At 40.2% G+C, this 22,764-nt stretch overlaps 1 protein-coding gene across 3 annotated transcripts; it reads left to right on the top strand.

Annotated features, from left to right (window-relative positions):
• Positions 1 to 462: 462 nt before the first annotated feature.
• sh3glb2a (SH3-domain GRB2-like endophilin B2a) lies at positions 463 to 22,558 on the top strand. Of its 3 annotated transcripts, XM_052108067.1 has the most exons (12): positions 463 to 572; positions 1,068 to 1,209; positions 3,622 to 3,750; positions 8,584 to 8,717; positions 10,741 to 10,833; positions 12,269 to 12,331; positions 14,917 to 14,940; positions 16,341 to 16,430; positions 16,713 to 16,813; positions 18,870 to 18,884; positions 18,992 to 19,151; positions 20,339 to 22,558. In XM_052108067.1, exons 1-12 carry the CDS (start codon positions 510 to 512, stop codon positions 20,444 to 20,446), a joined length of 1,122 nt encoding a protein of 373 aa, XP_051964027.1. In that variant the 5' UTR covers positions 463 to 509; the 3' UTR covers positions 20,447 to 22,558. The 3 variants fall into 3 exon arrangements, with proteins under 3 accessions (XP_051964027.1, XP_051964029.1, XP_051964028.1); XM_052108069.1 differs by lacking the exon at positions 14,917 to 14,940; XM_052108068.1 differs by lacking the exon at positions 18,870 to 18,884.
• The last annotated feature ends 206 nt before the right edge of the window (positions 22,559 to 22,764 follow it).

Here is a 22,764-nt window from a genome sequence, read left to right as displayed (position 1 = left end):
AAGTGCTTTTATAAAATGATAAGCTTCACATTTCTACCTTTAAACCCTCCAAAAATTTACCCCATTGACTTCCATTGTAAGTGCCATTGTAATCAACATTATGCCACAAATGCTGTCGATTGAGCGTATCGTGCATTGAATCCGAAATATTCCTTTAAGAACCTTTCGTGAATCTCGCCCATGTTACTTTTCTCACCGCTGCAAAGGATAGACCAATCACAGTCGTTTGTGATTACCGGTTAAGATTTTAAATGAATCATTTTCTAGAGATAACAGGTGTATATTTTCCCTTGTTTTGCATGGATTAATCTTTTTAATTATTATAAAAAAAATAAAAAATAATTTCCATGTTCAAATGTATCTAATAAGACAATGAACAATAAGACCGTATGAGCCACCAAGCGCCCCCTGGCGGCAGCCATGTGTATGCCTCATAAGAAAGATTTACTAGTTTGTCACGTGTCGCCCAATATGAACAACTCTCACTGGCCTCTTTCACCTCTCACAACATGGATTTCAACGTGAGGAAACTCGCTTCAGATGCTGGAATATTCTTTTCTCGGGCTGTTCAGGTACGAACCGGCATTTAATCTCTGTGTGGTGTGATAAATATGTATAAACGCAACAGTGAGTGAGTGTATGAAAGTGAACGGATGATGTTGATAAAGAGTGCGTGACTGCATGCAACACCCTCCTCTGCGTTAGCACAAAACACAACCATCCATGTGATGGATCTAATCATATATGCTTGCATTATTTATTTATGCTTCGTTCCTTGCTAGTTACATGTGGACAATGCAGTGTTTATTATGTGTTGCTAGTATCAAAATATGGTATAAAAACATTGTTTTAAAAATGAGTGTTATTTAAATGCCAACCAACACCATGTTTAGGCTGTCATTCTAAATTCAGTTTGGATTCGAATAGAACTATTGTGGGATGAAGTTTTTAGAATGAGAATGTTACATTGTTTCAACACAGTTGAGAATTGTTACATTGTCTCAAGTTGTTGACTCACAGAATGACTGTTGTTAAAATGTAACTGATTCTTGTTACTTTTGCTGTAGTTTACAGAGGAGAAACTGGGCCAGGCAGAAAAGACAGAGTTGGATGCTCACTTTGAGAATCTGCAGTCGAGAGCTGACTGCACCAAAAACTGGACCGAGAAAATCTACAGACAGACTGAAGTTCTGCTTCAGCCAAACCCTGGTAAGCAGCTGACGTGGTGTATTTATGTGCAATGATGATGGGAAAAGCTGTGAGAAATTACATTTTAGTACCCGATGTTTCCCTGGCATACAGAAATGTATGCATTTTTAGAGTATTTTCTAAATATATATTTGAAATCAGAATAATCCGGGTCTTTTCTGGCCTCCCTTTGGCTACGCCACTGTTCCAAACATTCCTAAATTCCTCATTGTATGGGGAAAAACAACAACATCAACGTTATTTACAAGTTCCGTATTTTTGTACAATTGCAAGTAGGCTAAGATGGGTATGAATCGACTGAAATATGGTAGTTTATGGAGCTTTGTAGCCCCACCCCAACAGTCAGCTGACTTCAGTGGAACTGATGCGATCATTCCAGGGTGAATGACGTGACACTTTTTTTGGCCAGATCTATTAAATGACTCAATACATACAAATGCAATTCACACAACAGTTACTTGAACCTCTTCTATGATGAACATGTTTTCAGTTTCTGAGAACATAAAAACATAAAACCCAAAGGACCCCCTAGACTCGGGGGCGGATTATGACTAGCAAGGTCCCTGGGGCCCCCCCCGGTCCAATTATCTTTTCAAGTTGAGGTCTACTCAATCGAGTTTCATTGATTTAAGTGTCTTTTTTTATACCCGTAATGTTATTTACAGTCAGATGAATTAAAACAGCACGGATGTGGAACTGCTCAACCGAAGGTTTCTTACTGTTAAACTTGTAAAACATTGTAACGTCAAGCAGTAAAATATCAATATTTTATTTTTCCCATCCACCTATGCCAAGTTATTTTTTGTAATGCAGTGCAAACAGGCTCGGATTTAGAAAGCAGAGGCCCCTGGGCACAAAATCTTGGAGGATGACTCCCACATATTATGCATTGATAAGTCTAGGTCATAAAAATGAACGGTCAACATTGAAGGGGTCATGACATGGTTTTTTTTATTGTATTATTATGTTCCCTTAGGTGCAATTATAGTATTAATATTTTTTTTTTTTAAGAAAAACTTTTAAAATCTAGTGATTTATGACCTTTTCCCACCCTGTTTCTCATCCTCTGATTCAAACAGTCTGTTTTGGGGGCGTTTTCCATTTAAGACTTCAGTGTTAACGCCCACTGTTATGATTGGCTAACGTCAGTGCCTATGTATCAATTATTGACGCCCCAGCCAGAACAATATGCAAGTAAACTAAGTAAAAACACTGTGATTATTCATAATGAATGAAATTGCGCTTTAAAAAGTAGTTTAAAGTTTAAAATAGATTACTTACAGTTTGCGTCGTCGTTGTTTCCAGAATAGTCGGCACGGACTTATCTTTGAGCAACAGTTTTCTGGCAAAGCCAGCACCATATTGAGATTTGTTCTCAAAACAGTCATCCTTAAAATGTACAGAACAAACGCTTAAGTTAACACTTGCCGTGACTGGGACGTCCGCAAAAAATAAACTGCATCCATTTTTCCCTGACGTCTGGATCTTTCGGCAGCTTATTCAGAGGTTTTGTTTGACCACAGCCAGGAACAGCACATCTGTGTGGCATCGTAATTTTCCTGTGCACAAGTAGTCTCTGTCAGAGCTCGCTGTCCATCGACTGAACACTTGTGAGGCGACGGCGATACTGAAATGAGCGTAGTTGTTTTGCGCTTAAAGCGTAGTTATCTTGTGCTGGAGGCGGTCATATGCAAACGCTGGTACGTCACTTCTAACCGTCACGTCACTTCTAACCATGAATCCAGAACGAGCTGTATTTTGAGCTTGATTAAATAAATGATTCGTTTAGAATGGGGAGGACGTCTTAAAATATTAAACTTGCAGGACGTTTTAATGATACAAAGACCTCTTATATACCAAAAGATCAAGGCAAATTTGGTTTCTCATGTCATGACCCCTTTAATACACCAACGTTACATGATTTAAAAAGCAACTTATCATACGGGGACAGAGGGATGGTAAAATTCACATCTCACACACATCTTCATTTCTCCAATGACTTGTTAGAATCAGCTCAAGCCGTCGTTATTCGTTCTGAAGTTACATTTTTTTATTAGTAACAGAGGCTTGTGCGCATCTTTTGAACTTAGCAATGGCAAATCCTGGTCTGTGGCGTAAGGATGTATTTCCATGCACATGTTTGTTTTTTATGACAGTCCTCAGTTTCCCATTTATTTACTTGTTCATTGAACTGTAGCAATATCATACTCGCAATCATGCTGTATTTCCCTATATCAGCATGGCCGTGATTACCTGCGGCACTATGCCAGTGGACTCGTGCTGATATAGAGACATAAAGCACTCTTGCTCGCATGAACTACAGTGCACAGTATGAAACAACTCCTATGCCATTTTTAGAGATGCTTTTGTTGTTTATTTGCCTTGATGTTGTTGTATTTGTTTGTCTGGCAGGTGCACGCATCGAAGAGTTCCTGTATGAAAAGCTTGACCGGAAAGTTCCACCTCGGGCCACTAATGGAGAGATATTAGGGCAGTATATGCTGGAGGCAGCGAAGGAGTTTGGAGCGGAAACTCCGTATGGTAAGCGTTCCCAAATGACCAGCTCATACAGTATATGCGATTGTAACGTAGTTCGATGGAAAGGAGGCGGCAGGAACGGCTTGACAATATAGTACTTCCTGTAACAGTGTAGTACTCCCCAAAAAACACTGTAAAATTTAAACGAGAGGGAAAAGGCCAACGCGGAGTGGCAGAGAGAGATGAAAAAAAAACACTTACTCGCCAGTTCTCCGATACGCCGTAGCTTGTTCCTCTGCCACTCCTCCACCATCTAATGGACGACAGCCGCGCCTCTCCTGGCGGATCGGAGGCAGTCCTCCAGCCCCTGGCTGACGGAACGCCCAACACATGATGGACATGTCCGTAAACGATCTCTCTCTCCCACATAATCCTCCGCAGTCGGCCTTTATCCCTCTTGGAGGCTTGAATAGCCTGATAAGGGACCGGGCCGGGTGTGTAGAATCACGACCCGGCCCCGCCCTCCACCCTGCCACATTGATGTTCACAATTAGTTTCTTTGGTCTCATATTTTAACATATCAAAGAGATGGAGACATTTTTAGTTCTTTCACTTTGTTCTAACGCATTAAGCGTCCAACTAATTTCTCTGCTCACACTGAATTTATCAATTTTCTCGTGAAGCTGCTTTAGAGTGATGTGTATTGTAAAAAGTGCACAGAATATGAAACTCGTGTGCGATGTGCCTCAATGACACCCAATTAGAAGATATTTGACTTTAAATATACAGTTATGCATGATTTTGGACTGAAGAGATTTCGTTGTGGGCGGGGCTACTCGGCACGATTCTGCAGAAATGGAAGCTAGAGATATACTGATAATCAGTTTGATTGATATTTACACTTTTTCTCTTAATATGTTGTCAGTTCTTTAATATCGGGTTTACCAGGAAAAAAAAGGTAAATCAGAAAAAAGACATAAAACTTCAAATTTGTTATTTTATTTATGTGAGGGGCTTTGCACAAGTGTGTATTGCAAATAAAACTAGTTAAATTCATCTTTGTAGACTGTGTGCAATAATATTATAAAGCAGTTCACCTTCAGAGGCAAGTGATAAGTTGTTATTGTGTTTTGAAAATCAATTATGCATATCTGTTATCGGACACTTGCAGCAAATGCACAAATAATCAGTATCATATCAGGCATTAAAAACCAATATTGGTCTATTTCAATACGACTGACGAAATGCCGTGTCACTTGATAATTATCGTGGTCGTGGCTGGTTTGGACAAAAACTGAGATTTTAATGGAAAAGACGGATTTTAGTATGCCATGCATCCAAATAACACTGTTCATATTCAGTAATTTTGCATGCAAAACTCAAACGTCAGCTATTTGTCCAGAAAAACACTGCTAAGAGTAAAAAGGACGAACACTGCTGGGTCTGGGACAAATCCATTGATTTGATTTGATCAAATGTTCCCCATTTAATTTAATCCAGTCCCCTGCTGTTCAGTAACATTGAGTTATATCCAGTGTTGAATTCTAAGCTGCTTTTGTTGATGTAATATTGATTCTCCATCAATGCAATTACAAAACAGTAGGTCATAAAGGGGTAGCCTTGTTTTTGAGTGGTGGAATAATGAAACAGCACAGACGGACGATGTTGAAGTTCTTCAATGTGATTGGATTGATTTCATCTGTGATGTTTATGTTGTTGCTGCTGCAGGCCGTGTGGAAACAGCCAAACCGATAAATCTGTTTTCCATCGGAGAGATCAATAGTGTTTGTCCTGACGTCACAGCAGTTTCTCTGCTGTCATACTTTCTTGCCAATTTCTTAACTTCGTTAGGCATCAGAGATTTCTACCTGTTGATTTTGCACAAGTCTTGAGGATAAAGAGCACAAAGTCTAGTCCAGCTACAGCTTATATACATTAACCTAACTGTGTGTTTTAAATTATTTAGCCTAATCTTAATAAACTAAAATGAAGCTTCTGCTACAAGATTTGATTGCAAATCAAGTTGCATGCTTTTTGATGTATTATCGTCACTGTAGAAGACATGTTCACTGCATGACAATATATCCATACAGTAGAGAGGGAACTGTGTGGTTCTTGTTTATAATAATAATAATAATAATTATACATTTTATTTGTAATGCACTTTACACATGAAGGAACATATCTCAAAGTGCTACAAGTGCACAGGTAACAAAAACAAAAAAAACAATAAAAAATAAAAATAGATTAAAACACTTAATAACAAAATTAAGAACAATTGGTGACAACAAGAACAGGATATGTTTTAAGAAAAAGCAGTTCAAAATAAGTGGGTCTTTAATTTATTTTTAAAAACCTCTATAGACTGTGGCCCTCAGGTGATTAGGAGAGCATTCCACATTCTAGGCGCAGCTACCGGAAGGCCATGATCTCCCATAGTACGGAGTTTGGACTTAGGAACCTGGAGTTTGTGGCTGTCAGAAGAGCGGAGATGTCGGTGTGGATTATGCAAAGTAATGAGTTCTTTAAGGTACACTGGTGCGCTACCGTAGACACACTGATAGGTCAGGAGACAGATCTTATAATCAATCCTGAGTCTAACAGGGAGCCAGTGAAGTTTTTGGAGGATGGGTGTGATGTGCTCAATTTTGCGAACCCCCATCAGGACCCTGGCAGCGCAGTTCTGAATGTACTGCAATCTTTGTATGCTCCTGCCAGGGATCCCAACAAGTAGTGAATTGCAGTAGTCAAGCCAGTTTATCTACTCTTACTGAAGTGCACTTAGTGGTTTTAAATGGCCCAGTAACATCCAGCGAATGACCACATGCTTTTAGGAACAGCTGTCACGTCGGGGAGGGGAAATCTGTTCTGGATCTTTCCGTGCATGTTACTGAGGGCATTTGAAGTGTAGAAAACCTTATTGTCTATTTATGAAATTTATTTAAATAATTTAGTAAACGCTTTGAACTTATGAAACTTGCATTTGCTGCCGTATCGTTCAAGTATTGCCTATTTTTTCCCCCATAAAAGCATGCTTACATTTTGGACAGTTTTAAAATCATTATAAATATGTCTGTTTAAAATGTTATAAATGTTATAAATGAATCTAATACAACAAGCTGAACATCTGCTCTGCCTAATGTGTTACTAATGTTTTTAAAGCAAACAAAGATTATGCTGTGATTAAAATCTCTCGATTAATTCCAGGGTGTTTCTTCAAATTCGGGCACTTATATCCAAAGGGTTGATTTTTAAAAATTTATTTAATTTTTTTATTAAATTGAACCGATTTCAACGTTTTTATTTTTGTTACATGAAGGTCTTATTAAAGTGATCATGACATGAGGAGTTACATTGTCCTTGATCTTTTGACACGTAAGAGTTCATTGTAGCGTAAAAACACATTGTAAGTTTCAGAACTCAAAACTTCCTCGCCGCAAAAAGAGCACTTGTTGAAAATAAGTGCGGAAGAACTCATTTCACTGACGTTTAAACCAAGTCGACTAGTCTAAAAAGTAAGAAACCTTCAGAAAACAGTAAAAAAAAAAAAATGGTTGAAGCAATCCATTTAAAATACTTAATCTATTCCAAATCCGACTCTAAATGTGACTTGAAGTCAGAAGTTTACATACACTTAGGTTGAAGTCATTAAAACGAATTTTGTAACCATTCAACAGATTTCATATTAGCAAACTGTAGTTTTTAAGACATCTACTTTGTGCATGACACGAGTCATTTTTCCAACAGTTGTTTACAGACCGATTGTTTCACTTTTAATTGACTATATCACAATTCCAGTGGGTCAGAAGCTTACATACACCAAGTTAACTGTGCCTTTAAACAGCTTGGAAAATACCTTTTTAGACAATTAGCTTCTGATTGGAGGTGTATCTGTGGATGTATTTTAAGGCCTACCTTAAAACTCAGTGCCTCTTTGCTTGACTACATGGGAAAATTAAAAGAAATCGGCCAAAAATATTGTGGACCTCCACAAGTCTGGTTCATCCTTGGGAGCAATTTCCAAATGCCTGAAGGTTCCTTGTTCATCTGTACAAACAGTAGTACACAAGTATAAACACCATGGAGCCACAAGGCCAGCATACGCTCAGGAGATGAAAGAAGTTTGGTGCAAAAAGTGCAAATCAATCCCAGAACAACAGCAAAGGACCTTGTGAAGATGCTGGAGGTAACAGGTGGACGAGTATCTAGATCCACAGCAAAACGAGTACTATATCGGCATAACCTGAAAGGCTGCTAAGCAAGGAAGAAGCCACTACTCCAAAACCGCCATAAAAAAGCCAGACTACATTTCGCAAGTGCACATGGGGACACAGATCTTACTTTTTGGAGGAATGTCCTCTGGTCTGATGAAACAAATATTGAACTGTTTGACCATAATGACCATCGTTATGTTTGGAGGAAAAAGGGAGTGGCTTGCAAGCCGAAGAACACCATCCCAACCGTGAAGCATGGGGGCGGCAGCATCATGTTGTGGGGGTGCTTTGCTGCAGGAGGGACTGTTGCACAATGGCATCATGAGGAAGGAAATGTATGTGGATATATTGAAGCAACATCTCAAGACATCAGACAGGAAGTTAAAGCTCGGTCGCAAATGGGTCTTCTGAATGGACAATGAACCCAAACATTCCTCAAAAGTGGTACAACAAAGTCAAGGTATAGGAGTGGCCATCACAAAACCCTGACCTCCACATTGTGATGTCACACTGTGATAGACATTTGCAGCTGACCACCAACACATCGACGCCTTCTTTACCATATCATTTCCAGCACAGAATTCTATTAAACAAAAACGTTTTGTCTGGCGTAAGAGTGCAGTCTAGAATCTGCTCGTACTGTACAGTAGGTTTAATCTGTGACTTGTGTTTTGGCATTTAGGGAGCACCTTAATCCAAGTGGGCGACTGCCAGAGGAGGCTGGGCGGTGCTGAGAGAGAGTTTCTGCAGAGCTCATCCATCAGTTTCCTCACACCCCTGCGCAACTTCCTGGAGGGCGACTGGAGGACCATCTCGGTGAGTTTGGCTCCTCTGACCAGCGAACAGATTCAATCCGATGCATAAGTATGATGACTCCCAACCGGTTCTGTGTCATGACCCAGATCTTCCTTTGGACATCAATTGGTGACCCAATGCAGCATTATAATGTTTTCAGTGATTGTCAATCAAACATTGAATTTTGTAAATATTACATGTCATAGCTTGAATAGGAAAACGGACATCTTGGTTTCCAAATGTCTCTTTCAGGGGCTCTGCACTCGACGCAAACCTAATTTCTAATTTCCAATTATTCATAATGGCTCAATACAACTTGGAGGTCAAAATGTATAAACCAACATCTTCTTTCTCAACTAAACAACTTCAGAACAACTGTACAACTCAAGTATACAACATTAACACTTCTTTACTATGTTTTTAAGCAAAATTGATTCTATTTGCTCTCATGAACTGCTGAATGTTATTGCATGAGGACGCTGTTCGCTGGTCATCATCAGATGGCAGAAGAGTAAAATGTGGACAATTTCCTCTTTCATGCTCTAATTAGACTAATGTGTGCATGAACTTCTGCTCTCGCCACACCCCCTTTAGACAGTAGAACTATTGATTTAGTTTATTTGTTATGTTTGTTACATTTGTCATGTCTGTTTTGTATGTGTGTGTGTGTGACCGACCGTGTGTGTGTGTGTGTGTGTGTGTGTGTGACCGACCGTGTGTGTGTGTGTGTGTGTGTGTGTGACCGACCGTGTGTGTGTGTGTGACCGATGTGTGTGTGTGTGTGTGTGTGTGTGTGTGTGTGTGACCGACCGTGTGTGTGTGTGTGTGTGTGTGTGTGTGTGTGTGTGTGTGACCGACCGACCGCGTGTGTGTGACCGACTGACCGCGTGTGTGACCGACCGCGTGTGTGTGTGACCGACCGACCGACCGCATGTGTGTGTGTGACCGACCGACCGACCGCGTGTGTGACAGACCGACCGCGTGTGTGTGTGACCGACCGCGTGTGTGTGTGACCGACTGCGTGTGTGTGTGTGTGTGTGACCGACCGTGTGTGTGACCGACCGTGTGTGTGTGTGAGCGTGTGTGTGTGTGTGTGTGTGACCGACCGTGTGTGTGTGTGTGTGTGTGTGTGTGTGTGTGTGTGTGTGTGACCGACCGTGTGTGAGCGTGTGTGTGACCGACCGTGTGTGAGCGTGTGTGTGACCGACCCTGTGCGTGTTTGTGCGACCCTGTGTGTGTGTGTGTGCGTGCATGTTTGTAAAAAAGAAACTGTCCCAGAGAGACAAATAAGTGTTTGTGAGAGTATCGGAAAGATGCTAAATGTTAGTGAAGTGTTTATAAGCAAAAAACGAAATCATAAATGTAAAAACAAAAATCTGCATAATATTGTGTGTAAAGCCACAGTTGATGCCCTGGACAAAATTGACCTGCGAACACAAAATGGTTATAAAATAGGTGTGAGGTTTATTAATTTGTTTGTCTACACTCGTTGTAAAATATTCCATGTAAAGACTTTATATGTGATTCCATAAAAAGACTTTGATTAATCCTGCATTTATATATAGTCACTATATATCAGTCTAAAAGATTTCCTTCAGAATCGAAGCACACGCTTTTCATGTTTAACTAAAAATTGAATAGCCTAATTTCTTCGGTCAACAGGGAATCGAGTAATTCTGAAAATGAAATGCCATAAACCCTTTGGTCTCATGAAAACAATATCAGAATGAAATGATAATGCCATTAAACAGCTTTTTCACTCCGGAACAATTGAAAGGTACTTCTTTACCACTTTTGGTTCATTCCGTTTTGGTTTTCCTTTCCTTGACCCATTTGTAGTCCCTGATCTTAACTAGGCATATGGTTGACTATGCATATGACTATTTGGTAGTTGCATATTATTATTATTATTATTATTTGCATTTAGCATTGTATAGAATAGACCCACCAGTTAAACCACAGTAGTCATTAAAAGGTTTGCTATAGTGATTCTGATGCACTTATATTCTCTGAGCGTGCACAAATGTCCTCTGCCCCCTCACAGAAAGAGCGGAGACTCTTAGAGAATCGTCGGTTGGATCTGGATGCTTGTAAAGCCCGACTGAAGAAAGCCAAAGCAGCGGAGGCTAAAGCAGCTGTAAGCTCTCATTGTTTTACTCTGTTCTTTACTCTGCTCTCTCCTCTCTCCTCTCCTCTGTCGTCCTGTTGCTATTTGATGACATCACAAAATGCCTGTTTGTGAATATTCAGTGATATCTCTCGTGTTAACTGACACTAACCGTGTGTCTTTGCTTTAACCTTCACAGTGTGAGGGAGAAGTGAGTATCACATTATCCTTTTTCCTGTCTGTTCAGTTTGTTTGCTAGAACAATGGAGTGAAACCTTTTTAGTTTTGTTCCTTTTCATTTTTTCATGCACTGCACTTGCTTTTTCTATAACAAGATCTCCATTTGCATGAAATGATGGAATTCAGTCCTGTTACCACCACAGACATCGGATCAGCAATCAATATGGGTTTTCCAATGACAGACTCTTCATTTGATCCAAAGGGCGTAGCCAGGAAATTTGCTTTTGGGTGGGCCTCGTTAAAAATGAATGGGTCAAGTTTTTGCCCCAAATTATCCTTAACAACAGAAAAGCGGCACATTCAAACAGTTCTTTCACTCTTTCAGAAATCTCAAAATCTCCCAATTTTGGAATGCCCAATTTCTACTACTTAGTAGGTCCTCATGGTGGTGCGGTTACTCAACTCAATCCGGGTGGTGGAGGACGAGTCTCAGTTGCCTCCGCTTCTGAGACCGTCAATCTGTGCATCTGATCACGTGACTCGTTGTGCATGACACCACGGAGACTCGCAGCATGTGGAGGCTCATGCTACTCCCACACACAACTCACCACACGCCCCATTGAGAGAACCACTAATCACCACCACGAGGAGGTTACCCCATGTGACTCTACACTCCCTAGCAACCGGGCCAATTTGGTTACTTAGGAGACCTGGCTGGAGTCACTCAGCACGCCCAGGAATTGACTCGCGACTCAAGGGGTTATAGTTAGCGTCAATACTCGCTGAGATACCCAGACCCCCTCGTCACTCCAAATGTGTGTTCCAGTGAGGCACTTACAATGGAAGTCAATGGGGCCAATATTTGGAGGGTTTAAAGGCATAAATGTGACGCTTATAATTTTATAAAAGCACTTACATTAATTCTTCTGTTAAATCGTGGTGTATTATTTGAGCTTTAAATCGGTTTAAATCATTTTTGCAGTTGTTTTAGGGTTATGCAGTTGTACTTTTGAAACGGTGAGTATTTTAATGTTTACAGATTAAACCCCATCGACTTCCATTCTTAGTGACTCGCTGTAACCTGTAAGAAAAAGGAGGGACGAGTCAAAAGTTATTTTTGTGGTAATCCATATTATGCCACAAATGCTGTCAATTGAGCTCAACTTATATCGAACCCGGAATATTCCTTTAATGACCAGATGATTCATCTCCACCTGAAATATCTGCTGTAAGTAGTTTGTGTTTGTCACGAGGAGTATTAAAACATGTTCCTGTCTGATTTCAGGCTGTGCCAGACTTCCAAGAGACCAGACCGCGTAATTATGTGCTTTCTGCCAGCGCGTCTGCGGTAAGAACACACTGATGTCTGCCTTTACTGAGACACCCACCTACACAAACATGCGCACATTACATTTCCCGTATTAATAGCCATGAGGAGACGTGATCTGTGTATGTTTCAGAATGACATGCTGTCAATGCCACAGTGTGCTTTCAGAGATATGGGATGATGGATATCACTACAGAAATTACAAATGATTATGAAGCTAATTAGTCCAAGGAAAATGGGAAAGATAATCAAATTTTATTACCCCCTAAAAAATTATGAATTACATAACCGCCTACTGATGCTTGTTATCTAACTACTTGAATATTAGGGAAAAAATAAGGGAATATTTTGTTTGTTTTGAGGGGATGGACGCAAACCAAAAGAGTGATGAATCTGGCATAATTACAAAATCGGTTATTATGTAACACTCAAGTTATACATGTTTACAATGTTCACTTCTGATTACCCACCAGGGTTGAGCCAAATTCAGAATTTCAGTTTGAATTGAATTGAATTGGCCACGCCCCACAGGAAGTGGAATTTACTCAATTCAACACCGTCACACAATTCCATTAGTCCACGCATTTTGTGAAATAGAATGATTACATTATTATTTTTGACTAAGTATGACTATTTATTTCCTGGTAGTTAGGATCAAATTTTTTCTTACTTATTAGACCTACTATTTCTCTCTCTATTAAAAAAAATAACCATTGACCCGGTTGCTACTGAGGGTAGCCCGGTTGCTAGGGAGGATAGAGTCACATGGGGTAACCTCCTTGTGGTCGCTATGATGTGGTTCTCGCTCTCGGTGGGGCGTATGGTGAGTTGTGCGCGGATGCTGCGGAGAATAGCGTGAAGCCTCCACACACGCTACGTCTCCATGGTAACGCACTCAACAAGCCACGTGATAAGATGATTGATGGTCTCAGACGCAGAGGCAACTGAGATTCGTCCTCCGCCACCCGGATTGAGGCGAGTCACTACGCCACCACGAGGTCTTTGGGAATTGGACATTCCAAATTGGGAGAAAAAAAATAGCACATTTTCTAATATAGGGTGAATATAAGTAAAGCGACAAAGGACATTTAAACTTGATCCACACTGCATCTATATGCATTTCCTGAAATTATTATTAATCATTACTAAATTAATCTTTGGGTAGTAAACAATTAAAGGGATAGTTCACCCAAAAATTTTAATTCTCTCATCATTTACTCACCCTCATGCCGTCCCGGACGTGTGTGACTTTCTTTCATCTGCTGTAGACAAATGAAGATTTTTAAAAGAATATTTCAGCTCTCTTGGTCCATAGGGGCCAGAACATTTATGTTTCCTTTATGTGCTGATGGTAGTGAGTGGTGGTGGTGGCGTAGTGGGCTAAAGCACATAACTGGTAATCAGAAGGTTGCTGGTTCATTCCCCACAGCCACCACCATTGTGTCCTTGAGCAAGGCACTTAACTCCAGGTTGCTCCGGCGGGGATTGTCCCTGTAATAAGTGCACTGCAAGTCCCTTTGGATAAAAGCATCTGCCAAATGCATAAATGTAAATGTTAAGAAGCTTGTTATGTGCTTTTTGGAGCTTCAAAGTAATCCATAGGACTCCAGTGGTTTAATCCATGTCTTCAGAAGCGATATGATGGGTGTGGATGAGAAACATCAATATTTAAGTCATTTTTCCCCCGTAAATCTTGGCACCAGCAGTCTCCTTGGCAATCATGATTTCATGCTTGATTATGTTTCCCTGCACTATCTAGCACTCTGCGAGCTCTACTAGTAAATGTAATCAATCTATGATCGTTCCTGTAGACTGCAGTTGCATAATGTACACTGAAGGAGGAGTTACATTTAGAAGACATGGATTAAAACACTTATGGGTTACTTATATGCTGCCTTTGTATGCTTTTTGGAGCTTCAAAGTTTTAGATCCTGTTCCATTTTATTAAATGGACCTTCAGAGCTTCTTCTAAAACTCTTAATTTGTGTTCCGCATAAGAAAGAAAGTCATACTCATCCGGGACGGCATGAGGGTGATTAAATGATGAGAGACTTTACATTTTGGGGGGAACTATCCCGTTATCTTTTTGAGGTTTTAAATGGATGGTTTTACTTTGGGATGTGTGGCAGAGCTCATGTCATGACCTCTGGTGGGAAAAGCAATGGTAAAGATAATGACAAATTTGTGGTGAATCTTATGAAGGTTATACAAAGTAAAACCCCAAATGTATCTTCGAAGGTGTAATGTTATGTTATGTGGTGTTTGGATCATAATTCAAAGTGTCCAATACTGTCCCACTTTGCCAAGTTTCTCCCTAGTATATCAAAAACTAAACTATTATTTTAGTTCATTTGGAGTTATGAAAAAGTATTTTAGTCTAGTTTCATTTTTTCCCAATAGTTATTTTAGTGATTTAAAATGATTTTAGTAATGATTTAACTGTAATAACACTGAGATGCAGTTCCACTGTCGTAAAATCAAACTTTATCTCCTTGTGTTATGATGTCAGCTGTACAAAATGCTCGACTGTTTACCCTTTATTGTAATGCTCCCGTTGGTCTTGTCACATTGTGATGACATCATTCTTTGTGTCTCCCTCTGACCAGCTGTGGAATGAGGAGCTTGATAAAGTAAGTGTGACATCACTGTAAATACACATGACATCATTTAGGCTGTAATGTTTTGTTACCATGTGTCTTCTGATTTCGTTTAGTTTCTGAACATTTTAAAGAACTGTTGCCCTAATTTAAAAAAAGCTTTGATGTTGACGAGCCTTTTGTCTGACAGTTAGTTTAAAAGTGTTTCAAGTTTAAAGGATAGAATGAAAGAAAGAACTTGTGTGGGTTTGCTACATTCAAATATTTGAATTATTTGACAGTTTGAGTTGAAATAGTCTTGACCCTTTTGAACATTCTGTCAGTGTCTACATGAGAGTGATGTGGCGTCGCAATGCCTTGTGGCTGTATACATGACATCAAAGTGACTGTTTATTTGCCCTCTTGTTTGCGGGAGTAGCGCTAGTGCGTGCTGCACAAGATCGGACGTGCATCCGTTTACTGTCAGCGTGACTAGGCACGATGCGACAAACGCATCCACTGTAGACCGCATCATTAATGATGATAATGGGAATGCACCGCTCGCATCTAGAGTAGACACGATGTAATGGTGCGTTCACGTGACGTCGTAATTACTGTAATTAAGAGATGGCAACTTGTAGATTCTATTTGGAGCTATTCACTTCCTCAGACCTTGTAAGTTATTCGTTTCTATGGCAATGCTTAAAATGCCAAAAAGGCATCGTTGTTGATAACAGCTAAATGTTTATCACTAAACATTTACATTTCTCCCCAATGTGTAACGCCCAATTCCCATTGCGCTCCAAGTCCTCGTGGTGGCGTAGTGACTCGCCTCAATCAGGGTGGCGGAGGACGAATCTCAGTTCCCTCCACGTCTGAGAACGTCAATCCTTGCATCTTATCCTGTGGCTTGTTGAGCACGTTACCACGGAGACATAACGCGTGTGGAGGCTTCATGCTGTTCTCCGCGGCATCCACGCACAACTCGCCATGCGCCCCACTGAGAGCGAGAACCACATTATAGCGACCATGAGGAGGTTACCCCATGTGACTCTACCCTCCCTAGCAACCGGGCCAATTTGGTTGCTTAGGAGACCTGACTGGAGTCACTCAGCATGCCCTGGATACAAACTCGTGACTCCAGGTGTGATAGTCAGCGTCAATACTCGCTGAGATACCCAGACCCCCACATTATTTCCTTTCTAAATGTTCTTGAAAAACGACAAAAAAAAAAATGCTCCCGGCATCAATGGCTTAATAAAATGGCATGTCAAACAGACATATGTGTTATCTACGCTCAGCTGTTGAGTCATTTAAAAAAAAAAGAAATTACTTTTAATTTTGCATTACAGTAATGTCAATGAGATTGCACTCAATGCTGAGAATTTGGGGGGTGGTTTAGAAAATTGTCTTAAAAATAATGCAATGTCTCTCTCTCTCTCTCTCTCTCTCAGGCAGAGCATGAATTGCGTGTTGCGCAATCAGAGTTTGACAGACAGGCAGAGGTCACGCGACTGCTCCTCGAAGGCATCAGCAGCACACACGTCAGTCCAGTTTACACAATACACACCTGAACAGACGGGTTATATTGAGCGTTTGTTTGAATTGTATAATGTTAAGTAAACATGCAATTTTAAACCGATAAATCTCATTGTGTTTAGAATCAGCTTTCAAAACAATCTTTCAAATATAAACGTTTCTAAATCTCAATGGCAGAGCAGTACAGACTAAACATAGTTCATAATGTCCATGAATGTCCTCTTGAAGTCTGTTTGCACTGCACGCTCTGGGTTTAAAGAGAAAGAGCGTCTTTTGTGTCTGCGCAGGTGAATCATCTGCGCTGTCTGTGTGAGTTTGTGGAAGCGCAGGCGGTGTATTATAAACAGTGTCATCAGTACATGCAGGAGCTGCAGAGAGAGATGGGCAGGTGAGCACATGTTGCGTCCTATTTGACATGGTTAATAGATTATGCATATAACAAATAACATTAAAGGAATATTCCGGGTTCAATACAAGTTGAGCTCAATCAACTGCATTTGTAGCATAATGTTGATTACAACAAAAATGTATTTTGACTCGTCCCTCCTTTTCTTTACAAAAGCACAAATGTGTGATTCAGTGAGACACTTACAATGGAAGTCAATAGGGTTTAATCTGTAAATGTTAAAATACTCACTGTTTCAAAAGTATAGACACAAGACGTAAACATTATGTGTGTTAACATGATTTTACTGTGTTTAAAACATTTACTAACCACATCTGTGTGAAGTTATAGACTATTTAACAGCTAGATAGGGAAAGTTTGTCAAGACAACTTTGATGTTGGCTTAGACAGACAGCGACAGTCAGCCTGAGACAGTTAGATTGTTAGACAGACAGATAGTACAGTTTAGACAGCGACAGTCAGACAGCGAGTCAGTCAGACAGCAGTCAGACAGACAGCGAGTCAGTCAGACAGACAGCGAGTCAGTCAGACAGACATACAGACAGACAGTCCGTCAGACAGACCAAGAGAGATACAGACAGACAGCGAGTCAGTCAGACAGACAGACAGCGAGTCAGACAGACAGACAGACGAGACAGACAGACAGACAGACAGCGACAGTCAGACAGAGTCAGACAGACAGTCAGACAGCGAGTCAGTCAGACAGACAGTCAGACAGCGAGTCAGTCAGACAGACAGACAGCGAGTCAGACAGACAGACATACAGACAGATAGTCCGTCAGTCAGACCAAGAGAGATACAGTCAGACAGACAGGAGTCAGTCAGACAGACAGGGAGTCAGTCAGACAGTCAGACAGACTGAGAGAGGGAGGGAGTCAGTCAGACAGACAGACTGAGAGAGCGAGTCCGTCAGTCAGACAGACAGCGAGTCAGTCAGACAGACAGACAGACAGCGAGACAGACAGACAGACATACAGACAGACAGACAGTCCGTCAGTCAGACCAAGAGAGATACAGACAGTCAGACAGACAGGAGTCAGTCAGACAGACAGGAGTCAGTCAGACAGTCAGACAGACAGAGAGGGAGGGAGTCAGTCAGACAGACAGACTGACTGACAGACTGAGAGAGAGTCCATCAGTCAGACCAAGAGAGACAGACTGAGAGAGATCGAGTCCGTTAGTCAGACCAAGAGAGATACAGACAGACAGACAGACAGACAGACAGTCAGTCAGTCAGTCAGACAGACAGACAGACAGACTGAGAGAGTCCGTCAGTCAGACCAAGAGAGAGATACAGACAGACAGACAGACAGACAGACAGAGACTGAGAGAGTCCGTCAGTCAGACCAAGAGAGAGATACAGACAGACAGTCAGTCAGACAGAGAGTCAGTCAGTCAGTCAGACAGAGAGTCAGTCAGTCAGTCAGACAGACAGAGAGAATAGAAAGAGAGAAGAGACAGTTATGGCCTTGTGTGGGTTTGTTTACATTTGTTTACATTACCATAATATGTTTGTGGTAATAATCATTATGCCACATGCTATTAATTGAGCTCAACTCGTATTGAACCCGGAATATTCCTTCAAGCTGTGTTGAAATGTTTTTTTTTGTTGAAACTTAGTTAATGAACGTTTTATACAATTTAAACGTGCATGTTCTTCATATTTTGCTCACTATAATTGCAGTGCTCTTGGATCTTACATTGACTTTTTATAACTTTTGCACTTGGAAAAGGTATAATTCACCCTAAAAATAAAATGAATGTCAATCCAAACCTATATGACTCTCTCTCTTCCATGGAACACAAATATTTTAGGCAGAATGACAGCCTCAGTCACCATTCACTTCCATTGTATGGAAAAAAGATAAACAGTTGAACATTCTGCTTAACATCTCATTTTATGTTCCACAGAAGACTGAAAGTCACATGCATTTGAAACGACATCAGGATGTCAAAGTGGTCTTTTTTGGGTGAACTATTCCTTTAATTGTTTTGAGATAATTAAGTTAGCGTCCTTTCCCCATCTATCTGCCCTCAGTTCCAGCGGAGATGTGTGAGTATCGACTTTGTTGTCTTGTTAGTGGACACACTAGTCCGTGCAAAGGCCACAGTGGGGTCACCGTATCTCTTCATAAATCTTCTTTCTCATCCCGCCGGCAGCCCATCTGCTGTCCCGCCGCTAAATTCGCAGACTCCACTGGAAACAGACGCTCTGCAGATCGAGGAGGTGCAGCCACCCGCAAGCGGCACGCGCAACGCCAAAGTTCTGTACGACTACGACGCCGCAGATTCCAGCGAGCTCTCGCTGCGGGCTGACGAGGTGAGAGGACGATTTGTGGAAGATACAAAAAAAATTAGGTCTGTGGAAAAATATCACTTGTCTCAAGTCAAAGTCTGCTGGTTTCAAGCGTTTTGGAGGTTTTCCTTCCTCATGTAGCCTGTAGCTAAGTGGCGCTTTCACAACTGTCCCATCCGTTTATGACCGTTGTGACGAGGAGGGGGGCGTGGCCAGGCCGTGATGGTGCACGACTCAGCTGATCAGCGGGAGAGCGAGATAAAGGGGAGCCAGAGACGGCAGTTTGAGAGAGAGACGAACGCGGCCGCTGTGTGTGTTTTATGTTGTTTTAAGTTGAGTTTGGCGTTAAAGTTTACGTTGACCGCTCAGTCGGTTCCCGCCGCCTCCTCGCCCACCTTTACCCCGTCACAATCGTTTTTCCACATTAATGTGAGAACGAGAAAGAATACAAATTAAATACTGCATTTTTTTAGGAGTGCCAACCCTTCTATATTTTGTGGCTATTATTATTTCTGGAGTTTTTGCAAAGTGTGTTTGTGTTTTTCATTTCTGCGTTTTCGTGCTAATAACTGATATGCCGACGTTTTTAATTTGGTCAATAATTGTCCGCTAAATATTTGCAGAGTGCACGTTATTCTCTAGAAATAAAATGTATCATAATCGCTTTCTCTGCCTCTAAAACAACTTTTCTGATGATGTAATCAAGTTTTTGTGGATGGACACATTATATTAGTCACACATTTATGAGATCTTGTGCCGTGGTGAATAACGTGTAACATGGTTGTAAAGAACTCTGAATAGTTTAACTCAAAATAGAAAAAAGTCTCCACAAAAAAGTGGGATTTAAAACGGAGATGTCCAAAATATTCATCTTTATTGCAAATGTACAATCACGTGCTTTGTGCATAGAAAAGACGCAAACGTTTTGGTTCCAGCGGGAGTATAAATGGGAGATAAATGGGTGTGAAGTGAACTAGACAAATAATAATAACCTAAAATGTCTTTCCCAATCCTAATGGATAACATTCATTGCAGCCCTTACTTCATTTCTTGCTAAATATAAAACGTTCCCTCTAAAATGTGTCACATTCCAGATTCCACATTCCATAATAGCATTTAAATCATGTTAAGGCATTTTTGTTTACATTTGCTAGTTTAAATTAAAGACTGTTTGTAATTTGACTGTTTCTGTGTTTTGATTGGACGATCAGCTGATTACGGTGTACACAGTGCCTGGAATGGACTCTGATTGGCTGATTGGAGAAAAAGGAAACCAGAAGGGAAAAGTGCCTGTTACATATCTGGAGCTGTTGAGCTAGAGAGGACACACACACACACACACACACACACACACACACACACACACACACACACACACACACACACACACACACACACACACACACACACACACACACACACAGTGATGTCTGTCTGCTTAAAAAGGTACGTTTATTGAAAATCAAACTACTAATTGTGTGTTCAAATGCATGCCAGGATATAATAGTGGTCTGGGCTTAATATTTTCTCCTCAGTTTTATTTTTTTATATTACAATGTTGTCATAATGTCTCTACAAGGCTGACATGAATTGATTTTGCCTAAAGCTCATCGATATGGGCAGACGTTGAGTGGAAATCAGACCGTATTGATCTCATTAATACCAAGGTATTATCCATTCAGGTTTAGAGAACATTCACAGAATGTTTTAATTTTCTTTTAGCGATCATATTAAAATTGATACTATTAACAACACGGTTGCGTTTCAGACTCGTGTTAAATCACACAAATATTCTCTGGGACACAAAAGCCATCCCTCATAATTAATAATTCATTCACAAATGCTAGAAACATCCACTCATGATGGAAAGATGGAAATGTTTGACTGGTTTTGCACTAGAAGCTTCTAAGCCTTCCATTTAGAGAATACAGACCTTTAGTCGGGTTCTCCTGAAATTAGAAGCTTAATATTAAACGTTCAAAGGTTTGTGCTGTTTAACCGCTTCCATATTTGCACCGTCACCAACACTCGTAAAGCCTAAATGCCCCACTGCCTTAACAACATCTGATAGAACTCATAAATCACTGCAAATGTGGTTGTTTCCCTTTCACAGCCTTTTACAAAATAACGTCCCTTGAGGTCAAATATTTCTAATGTCACAGAATGATGGAAACCGGAATATGAGTGTCATTCCAGCCTTAAATGCATCATGGATGAAACTTTGTTTTTTCCTGTATGAAGAACCCGTGCACCAATCCCTGCTCTTTCCTCTCGGAGCTTTAAAAGCCATTAAAAGAAGCAAAGTTGATCCATTCTGTAAGTGGAGAAACCTCAAAACAACTGGTCAAATAATTGTTCTGTATGTGTTGTTACGACTATTGTTTTGATGTTATTGCCTCATTCCATTGTTCTTTTAAACTAGTTTTTTCATGCACGTTTGCTCTCGGTCCAAAAAACTATACTTGACTGGACTATTTAAATGCTCTGTTTTATTGTATGAGATAGCAGTAATATTTATTTATCATTGAAAATGTGTTTCCTCTGTTTTGAGAGTTTATATGCTGTCTGCGCCGTCACTGGTGCATAGCTCAACCCTTTGTTGCTTCTGTTTTTTAGCTTGTAAAATCACTTTATTTAAGATTTTTGAGTGCCAAAGTGCAGCTAAAGATTTAGATGTTGTGTTCATTGTGCATTATTTAATGTATTTTATTTCTCTGTTTTTATTCTTGTATTTTAAATGATTATGGGTTATGTATAAGGGCCAAAAATGGACCTCATGAAAATACAACATTTTGAAAGTAATGCATTATCCATGTTCTGAATGTAATACTTGCATACTACTTACTGAATACTGCGCTTTATACACTACTGCCTACTATTTCTAGTATGTGAAACAGTAGGCATTACGCAACAATTTGCAAAGAGAAGGCTACATTTGCGCAATTCAATTTGATGTAATTTTGTTATGAAATTGAAATGTGTAAATTAAAAAAAAATGGCTGAATCATTTTTTTTGAGTGTTGTTGTCATATGACATCCAGTTATCATGTTGGGAATAAATAGGGATATTTGATAATTTTGTGTAATTATGTCTTCACATTTTGCGATCCTGATAAAGTTTGCTGTAATAATTACATCTGGTTTATTCGTCACAGGTCGGCCACTCTGCATTGTCATATACATGCCATTTATGTATACTTCATAAATAGTACGAGTAGTAGTGTAGTATTTTATTCTGAACATAGCTCTTGTTTTTGAGAGTCAACTTCTCGTCTGCCGTGTCAATATCTGTTGGACAATTGTGTATGTTTTCCTGCTGTCTGTTACTCTTCAGTGTATTTATTGGCGGCTCTCCAAGCCATGCGGAGAGATTCAAGCTTAGTAGAATATAATAAAAGTCCTCTTTTTTTGACATGTAACTCTCAAGGTCTTCACTGATATTGTAAACATAAACTGCATTGTGCTATTGGATGTTATTTTTATGTATTTATTTTAATTCAGCTTTTCAGACCGATATTTAAAAACTAGTGCTCAATACAAACACGTGGGTAGCAGTTACATATGATGGTCGTCTTCAAATTTAACAAAGGAACAAGGTGCAGGTTTAAATTTCTGGGAACGAATTTGATAGAATTGT

This window comes from Xyrauchen texanus, chromosome 37 (genome assembly GCF_025860055.1).
Source record: "Xyrauchen texanus isolate HMW12.3.18 chromosome 37, RBS_HiC_50CHRs, whole genome shotgun sequence".
In the NCBI taxonomy this organism is placed as follows: Eukaryota; Metazoa; Chordata; class Actinopteri; order Cypriniformes; family Catostomidae; genus Xyrauchen; species Xyrauchen texanus.
Note: the sequence above shows the minus strand (reverse complement) of the source record. Positions and strands in the feature narration are given on the sequence as shown.